This window comes from Mercenaria mercenaria, chromosome 17, assembly GCF_021730395.1.
Source record: "Mercenaria mercenaria strain notata chromosome 17, MADL_Memer_1, whole genome shotgun sequence".
Taxonomy (NCBI): Eukaryota; Metazoa; Mollusca; class Bivalvia; order Venerida; family Veneridae; genus Mercenaria; species Mercenaria mercenaria.
In genome coordinates, this window is record NC_069377.1 from 27,634,752 (window position 1) to 27,647,778 (window position 13,027).

The 13,027-nt window shown below is 35.8% G+C and overlaps 1 protein-coding gene across 1 annotated transcript; it reads left to right on the forward strand.

Moving 5' to 3' along the window:
* Window positions 1–3,116: 3,116 nt before the first annotated feature.
* LOC128550378 (uncharacterized) lies at window positions 3,117–5,492 on the forward strand. Its single transcript, XM_053529329.1, has one exon. It carries the CDS (start codon window positions 3,225–3,227, stop codon window positions 4,911–4,913), a length of 1,689 nt encoding a protein of 562 aa, XP_053385304.1. The 5' UTR covers window positions 3,117–3,224; the 3' UTR covers window positions 4,914–5,492.
* Window positions 5,493–13,027: the final 7,535 nt, after the last annotated feature.

The window sequence follows — 13,027 nt, forward strand, 5'->3', positions numbered from 1 at the left end:
CACTACTACATACTGTTTATCAATCGCGTCCGTATTCTCCATGTGATATTGCGTAGCATAAAGCCTGATACTAAGGATCAGTATTTTAAAATCATATAGGGGGTCTTTCCAAAATGAATTTTTGAGTGACACTGACTGTCTGAATTAATAGCCAACAATATTATCCGCATCAAATACATTTATTATTATCAACTGTATAATGATAAGAGATGTAGAATAAAATAGGCATATGCTTATGTTGTTTTCTTTATTTTTGCAACTGTATAAGTGAAGATAACGCATTTTGCAATATTACACTTTTTCATGCAAGAATCATTTTTGTTGCTGATGTTTTCTAATTGTGTACTAAAGTGCAAATACAGTAAGGGTCTATTTCTCTTAAATCTTCCTCTAAACATTATCTAGCACGGAACACGACGTCGTGTAGATGAAAGACTACCAAAACAGCTCTATTTGCATAATATATTCTCAGTATGCGGGTTCCATGGGGTTCACTAAAGAGAAAGAAGAAAGTGACGGTATGCATTTATGTTTTGATTAAATCAAAGTAGCGTGCAATATAACAGACATCAGCTCAGCACACTTAACATACGTCCATTCTGGCTGTTTAATACACTTAACCAAGATAATATGCCAACAAACATTCTAAGTTTAGTGTACAGCTTAATTTTCACAAATTTAAGTAATTCAAGGCCTATAGCTCAAGAGTAACTTGAATTATCCGGGTGGTAATCGAACTTGTCGAGGGTATTACGCCTTTAAACATTGTGACCAAGTTGGGTGCTCTTTGGGTAAGCACTTCTTTAGTTAGAAAGCGGACACTGTCAGTTTTCGCAATTTTTAGTAAGTTAAGGATCATAACTAAGACAGTACGAATGGTTACCGAACTTAGCCACGATATTGTACCCATTGAAATAGTGACCAGATTTAGAGAACACTTGGTTAGAACTGCAAAAGTGAGAGAGTGCATCTCAATTTGAGTGATTCAAGGGCCATAACTCGAGAGAGTCATGGGTGATCCGGCTTTTACAGATATCGAGATATAATGCTCAAGTTGTGACCAAGTTTGATGAACATTGCATAAGAACTCAAGTTAGAGAGTGGACATCTTTTGTGGAAACTTTCCACCCACGCACTGCCGTAGGTAATCGCATAATGCGCCCAATTTCACGGGTATATAAAAAGGGAAAGACAGTAGCATCATAACTTTAATTTGTTGATTGGCACATATACTGTAAAATCATTTAATTTCGCGGGCATGAAATTTCGTGGTTTTGGTCAAAACGGCAATTTCGTGGGGATATGAATTCGCGGATTTCAACTTTTGAACATAAAATGAATGGGAATTTTACTTGTTCGTTGGGATTAAATTTCGTGGATGGACTCAACCACGAAAATTAGTCCCCCACGAATATCAATGATTTCACAGTATTCAATATATCTCGAATGGCTCGTTTCTGTAAAAACTTCCCAGTATGAAACTGAGGAAGTAGAGGATATTAATAACATGATATTACACACACTTTTATATGTATACGACTGGTTAAGTCTTGCATATTTGTTTAACCTCTCTTTTAACTACATTTTCAGATCTCCACCATTTTAGATATTAATTAAAACAGTAATGAACTGAAGATCGAGTAGATTGAACAAACCGTGACATCATTAAAGGGAAAGGCAATAAATCTATCTGTTAGGATATCTTAGATTATTAAAAGAAGTGTTATCCAGAGATTCGAACCTGCGAGCAAAGGTTTCACTTCCCACGCTGTTGTGAAATAAATTCTCCAGAAAATTATACGAACTTTATATCACTATTTCACATATCTAGTAGTTACATAATGTCTCTAACCCTTTCCGTTCATGAAATATCAATCTGGAAACGAGTGCCTTCCTGCTAAAAGTCCCAGGTAGCTGAAAATGCGGCACAAAACAATACGAAAACATCGACTAAAATATGGTTGTCAGCCGAGCACGGGTCAAATTTAACAGGTATAACTAAAAACATAAACTAAAGGCCACTCACAACCTTAAGTAGCATCTGCTACACGCGATATTTACGTTTTTATTCCACTCGGTCTTTCAATTGTATTCTCCACCATTAGACAGAATTCTTTCGTTTTTTTGGAACTTGATTTCTGCTTGGCCACTAGCGACACCCCTCCGATAGAACTGCAACGTTTGGCACATTATCATATCGCTCATTTGTACTCATTCTGACCTAGACTTTTGACCTACCAATCTCACCAACTACCTATATGCTAAATTTGAAGACAATACCTTAACTGAATGGTTATTGAATTATGCTCTGGACTCAAAATATGACGGACATATTTGACCTTGACCTTAGACTTACCGACCCGGTTCATGTGCTCAACTACTAAAGCACAAGAATATAAAAGTTTATTTTTTTTTTTTTTTTGGTTTGCGGGGAAGTGCGTGTTAGGGGAGAGGGGTGGGGGTATAATGTGGATTGTAGGTTGTAGTCCTCCAGTCACCTCATCACCACCCATTTATATTCCAAGTTTAAAGACAATACTTTATACCTTGACAAGTTCGAAAGTGTGATCCGAACACAAAATACAAAGGACAGATTTGAGATTTGAACTCGATTTGTGACCTTGACCTTTGACCTACAGACCAATTTTTGCCCTCTGCACATCGTCTCACCACTACCGACCTATAGATATGCAAAGTTTGAAGTCAATATGCTAAATGGGCACAAAATGATGGACATATCTGACATTGCTGTGACCTTGCCCTTCGACCTACCACCTGGTTCCGGCGCCCTACACATCGTTTTATCTCCACCTACTTGTATGCCAAGATTGAACTATATACCTTGAATGATGGCTCGTTATAACTATTCCGTTCGTTCCTAGGCTGCAAAACAATGGCTTAAATTCTGGAAATCTGGAACATACCGGTATTAAATCACCCAGCGTACAGCAAGATTATCTTTAAAAAATCTTCAAAAATATATTTCTTGCTTAGCTCGCAGTAAGGCTAGTACTTACTACAGATTGGAGCCATCTTTATGCTATCGAAACGTAACTGTATCACCCAGGTATGGCCTCCCTCTCCGGGAACAATAATTAGAACGTGATATTTATAGACTGAACGAGGAAGTAATCTTCGATTTACCATGAGCTGAGAAATTCGAAAATGTAGCAATGTGATATTGACTGTTGGACTTTCAGCTACGTAGTTTCCTTCCTCAAGAAATGGCAGTATCGGGACGTAAACTAACCGACCTTCCTGGATCAGTGTCCAGTTGTTCAAAAGACCACAACTGTGACCCATGTTTGACCATCGGTCAGCATATTAAAGCTCATGGATTTTGTATGGACTGCCAAGAATATCTTTGCATGAATTGTTTCGAATGTCACCAGAGGACAAAGGCATCGAAAGATCACCAACTTGTAAAAAGTGATACGGATTCAGATCGAGGTTCAAATGAGTGCACTGAAAAGTGCCATGTGCACAAGAAAAAAGCTATAAAATTCTTCTGTAAGAATCATGAAGTACTTGGTTGTACAGACTGCATGACTATGGATCATAGGACATGTGACCTTGACTACATACCTGATAAATGTGAAGGAATAGTGGACAGTGAAGAATGCAGACAAGTTATGAGAGAGCTGGATCAGAAGGTGAAAGAAATAGAGAATATTGTTCAACAGGCTACCGTTAAAAGCAGTCAGGTTGATTCTTGCCGTGATAATGTTGTAGAAGAAATCATTAAATTCAGAAACGAAATAAATGACCACTTAGATAAAATTCAGAAAAATATTGAGTCCGATGCTGATGAAAGAAATTCTAAAGATGGACAGATAATCAAAAGTGTGCTTGAAAAATGTACCGGCGTTTCTTCAGAAATGAAAGAAGTTCAGTCACGGATACAGGACAGCACATCTGCAAAACAGGATGCACAACTCTATATCACCATAAAGCGTGCCAAGTCCAAGCTAAGTTCAGATGAGATAAAGGATGCCAGGGTAGCTTTGGAAGATACGAATGTTAACTATGTGTTTGAACGTTGTGAATATCTACAAAACATACTGTCCAATCAAGTATTTGGGAGGCTTAACGATTCTACGGATGCTACTGGACCTAGTTTAACGGTGCCATTTGACAGGCTGACCCTTACAGATAGTATTAATGTTAAAACAAAATCAGAGACTGATCCAAAGTTTATCACAGGATGTGCCGTTCTGTCCAGTCACAAAGTTATAACCGTTGACTTTGACAACAAAACGCTGAACGCCATTGACACAGACAGTAAAGTCATAAAAGAAATGAAAACATTTGACTCAGAACCATGGGACATTGCTGTACTACCTCAGGACCAGATTGCTGTGACAATACCAGGAAAGAGTGAGATCCATATAATGATACCAACTAGTAAACTGTCAGTTGTCAGAATTATTCCAGTTAAAGGACGATGCAGGGGTGTAACTTATCATCAAGATCATATATATGTGGTTTGCAAGAATCCTACTCGTATATTATCAATGAATATTGGAGGAAATGTCCACAGGAAGCTTTTGCTGGATAATAAAAAGTTTAAACAGCCACGTTACATTGTTATTGATAAGGTTTCAACAAATATCTATGTAAGCGAACATACCACTAACTCTGTACTCTGTGTAACACAAGCAGGTGAAATATTGTCCATATTCCGCCACAGTGATTTATGTGAGCCTGAAGGGATTACTCTGTTGGATGATGCGTCATTGCTGGTATGTAGCTACGATAACAATGCAATTCTTCACATTTCAATGGACTTCAAACAGTGCCAGGAATTCGGTAGCGTAGAAGATCCACAATCTATATGCTGCAGTTATGATCAACAGACTGTTTATGTTGGTAGTCATGGCTGTGACCAGCTGACAGTGTTAAATCTGAAATAATATACGTGATACTTTTTTTTTGTCATTTGATGGATACTTTTTTGAGTATTTCTCAGTGATTTGTTCTGTAAGATGTTGAATATTTGCCCTTGTTCCATGACTTTGCAACTGAACTCTGATAATACTATGAAGAAATTGTTGTTCAAGGCATCTATAAAATGACAATGACTATATAATCAGTGCGATTACCAGCTAGGCATCATTTTTTTATATTTTTATCTATATTCATTCAAGACATAATTTCATATGTTGTATCAAATTTCATCTTCCATCAGTAGCAATCTGAGACATACTGTCATATCTTGTATCATTTTTCATCTTCTTACAATAGTTATTTTAGACATAATCTCATATCTTGCCAGTATCATTTTTATCTTTTATCTATAGTCATTTAAGACATAGTGTAATATCTTGTATAAGTTTTCATCTTTAGTCAATAGTTAAGACATAATATCATATCTTGAATTGTGTCATTTTCATCTTTTATCAATAGTTATTTAAGGCATAGATCTATATGTCATATCTTTATCATTCTTCATCTTTTATCAATACATGTAGTTATTAAAGGCGTATGCCATATCTTGTATCGTTTTTTTTTTTTCGGCGAATGCCGTATTAAGAACGAGTTCGTGACCATGCCACGTGATTTCAGTTTGCAAATCAGACTACTCGATAACGCATTATAGATAATTTTTAAAAATGAACGATTTATGCAACACTGCCTGACTGGACGAGAGTGTCTATTTGTTTCACTCTGCTGATTGTGCTACGCTGGGTGAAATGTAGACAAAGCATTTATGCTAAGTGACGCTGTACACAGTTTTAAAGCTAAGTTTCACTCAGTATATTTAGCAAGAATATTGATATATCTAAAAAATGATAAGTAAGTTTAATAAATGTGATAAAAACCTGTTCAAATACCAACAGATATCAATTTACAGAAAGAGCTGAATACGGTCTGCGTATCACATGAATAATAAGGGTGTGATTAGAGTCTTCTACATAGAGAAGTGCCTTCCAGACCGCTGCTTTAATTATTTGTCGTAGAATTAAACGAAACAAAATTGCACATCTAGAAAACCTCTGTGAACATTTTAAAGAGAACCATTTAAATTGTTGTTAAGTGTGGTGTTTGGTTTTGCTATTTGCAAAATGTTAGATAGATGATAGAATGACACGATTTGTAAACTTCATATACTTCTTGTCTTACTACTACGGTGCCCCTAAAGTGACATGTTACACACTTTTTTTCCAATTAGGTAATGTGAGACTATTTTTTATTTCGTTTAAACGAAATAACTTATTTCGTTTAAACAAAATAACTTATAAGTTATTTCGTTTAAACTAAATGATTTCGTTTAAACGAAATAAAAAAAAGTCTGTCATTACCTAATTGGAAAAAATGTGTGTAACATGTCACTTTAGGGGCACCGTATACTACAATTAGCCGACAATCTTTTTTAAAGATTGTTCTTGTTTTCACTCTCCTGATTGTGCAACGCTAAGTGAAATGTCAGACAAGGAGTGTTTAATGACGCTGTTTACAGTTTTAAAGCTACGCTTCGCTCAGTATATTTTAATAGCAAGACTATTGATATATCTAAAATGATAAGAAGTTTAATAAAAATAATAGAAACCTGTTCAAATACCAATATGTATCAATTTACAGGGAGAGCTGAATACGGTCTGCGTATCACATGAATGAGGGTGTGATTAGCCGATCGATTAATGACGGTCTTCTAGGTAGAGAAGTGACTTCAAGACCACTGCTGTAATTATTCGACATAGAAAAAAAACCGAAACAATATTGGACCGTTACGAGACCTTTTTGAAAAATTAAAAGAGAACCATTTAAATTGTTCAAGCGTTGTGTTTAGTTTTGCTATTTTCAAAATGTTAGATAGATGATAGAATAATACAAATGATATGAAAACCTCATAAACTTCTTGTCTTAATACAATTCGCCGACCATCTTTTTTAAAGATATTTCTTGTTTATATCTTCTATCAATAGTCATTTAAGACCTATATATTTTGTCTGTTGTAGTGTATGCAGAACGGGAATCCCGAGCGATCGAAAAAAAATATTAATGGCGACATAATTAAACCAAATTGTTATGCAATGTTTGAAGGTCACGAAAACACATGTCGCCAGTCTGAGTTCCGTGACTGAACCAATCTATGACACGGATGACAGGGAATCAGATGGTAAGGGGCGTAACAATGTTAAGATAAATACCTTGATTTTCCTGTCGAATGGAAAGAATTGACAGCTATTTTTCGTTGCATATCGTCATTCAAAGTCACGTGCAGAATATTTCTTAAATGTAATCCAACACTGTCCTGTACTTTTCTCGTTCAAGATTTTCTAGGGTTTTGGTGTGTAAATTACAAATAAATTTTATTCTTTTTGTACCTGTACATATAGATAATTCTTCCATACTATACTTCAGTACTGTTTATGCCATTAAGGATTACTTTGCTATTTTAATTCGTGCCGTATAACATTCTGAGAATACTAAGGATCAGTCATGATTTTAAAATCATATAAGGGGAACATATGTTAAACTGGTTCAGGACTTTTGAAAAATGAATTTTTGAGTGACCCTGACTGGTTATAGCCAAATATATTATCCTCATCAAATAAATTTATTATCAACTATATAAAATGAAAAGAGATGTAGAATAAAATAGGCATTATATGTTCTTTTCCTTAATTTTGCAACTTTATAAGTTAAGATAAAGCGTTTTGCAAGAATCATTTTTGTTGTTGATTTTATTTAATTGTGTGCTAAAGTGCAAATACTATATGGGTCAATTTCTCTTAAATCTGGCTCGAAGACTACTAGTCCAATTAATTGTATGCGAGTCGCGATATTGTGATATTTTTTGCATAGGTCAATATCTCTCCTCAACTAAAGAGATGGATTCTAAAGTATTGCGAAAATATCTCAGAATCAGTTCTGATGTCAATTATTTGGACTAATAGACTACCAAAACAGCTCTGTTTGCATGATATATTCTCTGTTTGCGGGTTCACTAAAGAGAAAGAAGATCTAGAGTGAACATCAGTGACTGTTTGCATAAAGTCTCTTCGTACTTGGATTCGGTGTTGTTATATTTTTTGGCCTTTTGGGGTCATAGAGTGCATTCAATAGATGTGTAATAGAGTTCCACTTAAGCCGGTGCTAGTAGGCGTGCTTGGTTGCATTCTATGCTTCCAAAAGATCTTTTTACAGATTTTATTAACTATCACAACAGCAACCTTTAAGTGCCGTGTGGCGGCTGTAAAAAGTCTCCTCGTACTTTGATTCAGTGTTGTTAGATTTTCCGGCCTTTTGGAGTCATGGAGTCCATTCAATATAATGTGTAATAGTCTCGAGTTCCGATTAGCCGGTGCTCGGAGGCATTTCAATGCCTCTCGTGAACAGACTCAGTCAAACCGAGTCTGACAATATTCTGCTTGGTTGTATTCTTTGCTTCCAAAGGATCTTTTTACAGATTTTATTAATGAAAATAAAAGTAGCGCATTATATATACATGTAGCAATATAATAGACATCAGCTCGAGACACTTAACACATGTACATCTGGCTGATTAATGCACTTGGCCATAAACATTCTAAGTTTTGTTAAGTTATTGAATAAACACTGTCAATTTTTACAAATTTAAGTAATTCAAGGGCTATAACTCACTCAAGAGTTGCTTGAACTATTCGGCTGGTAATCGAACTTGTCCGGCATATTAGATATGCCTTTAAACAATGTGACAAAGTGTAAGAACTACATAAATTAGAAAGCAGACACTGTCAGTTTTCGCAATTTTTAGTAAGTCAAGCAATGTCAAGGATCATAACTTAAGATCAACTATTATACACACTATTATAAGACTGGTTAAGTCATGCGTATTTGTTTAATTTTTCTTTTAACTATACATTTTCAGGATGCCAATATAGATGTCTGAAAACAGTAGCGTTCCTACTCATTTAGGAAGAAGTTGAATATATATAGTCAAAATGTGATCAACTGTAGATTTAACGTACTGTGACATGATTAATGATGCGCAGAACTCATTTTTGTAAATTTCATGATTACATTGTATATCAAACATACACATAAAATTCCCATTTTCCTGAATCCAAAAGTTGAACTCCACGAATTCATATCCCCGCGAACAAGCAGTTCATGATAAAAGCACAACATTTCATACTTACAAAATCAAGTGATTTCGCTGTAACAAAGCCAGATGCTATACTATTAGGTTATTTAACATTGTTCTGTACAATACGGAGATATATTTGGACGAGTACCCAGCTGAGAAAACCATATTGGACGAGCCGCTAGGCGAGTTCAATATGGTTTTCTCAGCTGGGTACGAGTCCAAATATATCTCGTATTGTACAGTACAATGTTAAATAACCTTTTTATTCTATATCTATTTTGTCTTACTATAATATTAGTTTAAATTAAAAATGTTTCACTGATTATTGTATTCCTGCCTTTTCTAGTTTCTCCCAGCTTGGTACGAGTGTAAATATATATTATACAGAACAATGTTAGACCTTAAATAACCTTTTTATTCTATATTTATTTCACTTCATACGTAATATACGCAATTCATTGAATGTTGTTTTTTCTGCGTATCATCATTAAAAAAAAGTAGATGGTGCAACCTCTCTACAACAGCCATTTGACGATTTGGGTGATAATAATACTTGGCTGAGATATTATGCCCACAAACATTGTCAGCAAGTATGGTGAAGATCGGGTGAAAACTGTTCGACTTAAAAGAGCGGACAAGGCTAAATTCCCCGTTTTTCGAGTAATTCAAGGACTATAATCAAAGAGAGCCTGGTACAATTTGGCTGGTTATCGAAACTGGCCGAGATGTAATGCCCACAAACATTGTCAGCACGTTTGGTGAAGATCCGACGAAAACTGAATTATAGAGCAGACATGTTTTGGATGCTGACCGTCAGGGCTGATACCAATTTCTATGTTTCGTCCGGAATGGCTTCTTTAAGCGACTTTTCAAATATTCCAACATCTGATGATCCTTTTTACTGTATTTTTAAGTTTTTGATTATTAACGAACGTTTTAATATCTAAATCAGATAGCATTGTTATCCCTTGAATCGTTTTTGTGTGTTGTAAACAAACAAAAAATCTCAAATTAAATCCAGATTTCAAGACACATAATCAAACTCTGTACATAGAGAGCCTACTTCATCCAATTTACATTCGGAACATTTTCACGCGTTTCGGGCTTTATCGTATGTTTAACATGGGACTGCTGAACCGTCCAAATACAGAAAATACAGGATTTTTTGTACGCACGTGCGTCCAAATACAGAAAATACAGGATTTTTGTACGCACGTGCATCCTAATACCGTAATATATTGTACGGTCACGTGTTGCAAATGAACGTTCCCGATTGGATAGATAAAATAGGTATAGAATAAATAACCATATAATAAACACGGTGACACAAGTCCTAAGTCATGCAAAAATATATCGTGTCAAATTTATGCAGAAATCCTTTAAAAGAATGTCCCTTACCGATGTGGGTTCGATCCTCAGTCGGGGCGTTAAATTCTTCCTGTGAGGAAGCCATCCAGCTGGCTTACGGAAGGTCGTTGGTTCTATGCGCGAAGGGGCACCTGGGGTCTTCCTCCACCATCGAAGCTGAAAGTCGCCATATGACCTATAATTGTATCGATGCGACGTTAAACGCAACAAAAACAAAACAAATCCTTTTTAAAAGAAAAATTGATAATTTCATTTTACATATTCTTCCTGTTGTAAAACTAATTTGTTAAAGTACCGTGTGTCACAAATGGCTTTTCATATTTCTTCAGAAACTGTCAAACATGGTCTGAAGCCATCAAGTGATGTCCAATATATGGCTTTCTGTAGTTCTTCAGAAAATGTTAAAGATGATCTCAAGCACAGGCACAAGTATCGGCCATATGACCAGGCAGATAAAATTCCGTTTTCATCCTAAATCAATCCAAACTGAAAAATATGTGGTGAAATATGAGCCCCCTTTTAAATGATATACACCATATTTTTTAACTTAAATAAACAAAATTAAAAAAAAAGACATATACACTGTCCGAACAGAGTCACGACAGGAAATGTGGGACGCATATGGGACCCTTCTGGAAAATGTATTTTAAAACCAAAGAAACGTATTAGATATTATTTATACTAGTGACAACACTTATAAGCTTAAAATCGATACATTGGTTTATCACATCACTGAGACATTATATATGGGCCCCATATGGGTCCGATGTGGACAAATACTTACAGATACTTATGAGACCCAGATAAGATCCTTCTGGTAAAAAAGTTTCTTTTGAGGCTAAAGAAACGTACGAACATTCGAAGAAAACATATAAAAACCACTTTCCATATTAGTGCTTTAAATGAATACATCGCTGAGACATTGTATATGGGTCCGATGTTCTCAAATACTTACAATATGGGTCCCATATGGGAACCGTATATTACGTTTGCCAAGATATAGCCAATATGGGTCCCATAGAGGCTTGCGTGCTGGGTGGTTCCGGCGCGCTGCACATCGTCACATTGTCACCTGCCTATATGCCAATATTGAAGTCAACACCTTCAATGGTTATCAACTGTTCCCCAGACACGAAATCTGAAGGACAAATTTGACCTTTGAGCTGCATTAGTGATCCGGACCTTTGACTCATCGACCTGGTCCAATGCGCTCTGCACACCGTCTCATCACCACTTACCTATATGTCAAGTGATACGCATTCTAAGTTGTCTAAGGTCTGTTTGTAAATAATTTTTACACTGTGGGCTTCTAGCTATAGCGAACTAGACGAAAAACACAGAAATAAAAGGTCACGAGTTGAAAACAGTACTTTTGAAAAACCCTGTTTATTTTGTTTTACAGATTTCTCACGTAAACTGTTCCCAGCCACATTGCAACCTGAAAGCTAAAACATTCAGATACAGACAGTACCAATCGTGAAATCGTGAATTCATGAAGTGGAAATCGTGAAATCAAGAAATCGTGAAATCAAGAAATCGTGAAATCATGAAATCGTGAAATCAAGAAATCGTGAAGTTTTTTCGTGAAATCGTGAATTCGTGAGTTCATGAAGTGAAAATCGTGAAATCGTGACATCATGAAGTGGAAATCGTAAAATCAGGAAGCAGAAATCGTGAATTCGTGAATTCATGAAGTGGAAATCGTGAAATCATGAAGCAGAAATCGTGAAATAATGAAGTTGAAATGTCACAACGGGTCTTTCGTAGGTTTCTCTACAAAGCCTAATTGAAGGACCAATCCTATTAAAACCCAAATTCGAACCTGTGTACAGACGAGGGGCAGGGGGGTGCGGGTGCAATTTTGCATGTAACATTATCTGAATATAAATCTAGAACTATGTACATCCAGATTTCAAACTATGATTTTGTAGAAATATAAAATCGAAGGAGATTCAGTTTTGTCCAGACTTTTGTACCGGTACTACGTGACCATTGTAACCATGACCAAAGGGGTCCTAAACAGTTCCCGGTTAATGCTTAATGAAAAAAGGTTATATGACTTCCTTTAAAGATTAAAGTAACTTGAGAATATATGTTTAGTGCATCTAAATACTGCAACTGTAATTCAGGAAAGAAGCCATGTTTTTAAATGAACAATCTTTGTAGCCGGGCCATTTCATATAGCCTTATTAATTGAATGTAAGTAGCCTACAAACCTTTTTTCACCACAATATATGAATGTATTAAACAGTATTTTTAAAAAAGAAATGATCGTCCGTATTTTCCCTATCACAATCAGGAAGTCCGAATTTTTCCGATTCTGTGTCCGTATTTTTACTACCGCGTCCGAGTTATTGAACGCGGCCTGCGATCATATGGAATAGGCGAAGTATATGCGCGCTGGGGAAAATATTTCATGATGGACCTGTGAATTCTTTACTTATGGGTGAAACAGGTCTCATAAGTGTAAATAAATACGACTAGCTTCTACTGATTATAAAACATACCGTACGATTTGTTGTGAATTAACTGTTGTTGTACTTTTTTAAGAGCAACATTTAAAAACACGTTTTTTCATCCTCAAGT

Bases quoted from the DNA above. Each gene is read 5' to 3' on its own strand.
- LOC128550378 (XM_053529329.1), top strand. From the start codon at position 3,225: ATGGCAGTATCGGGACGTAAACTAACCGACCTTCCTGGATCAGTGTCC.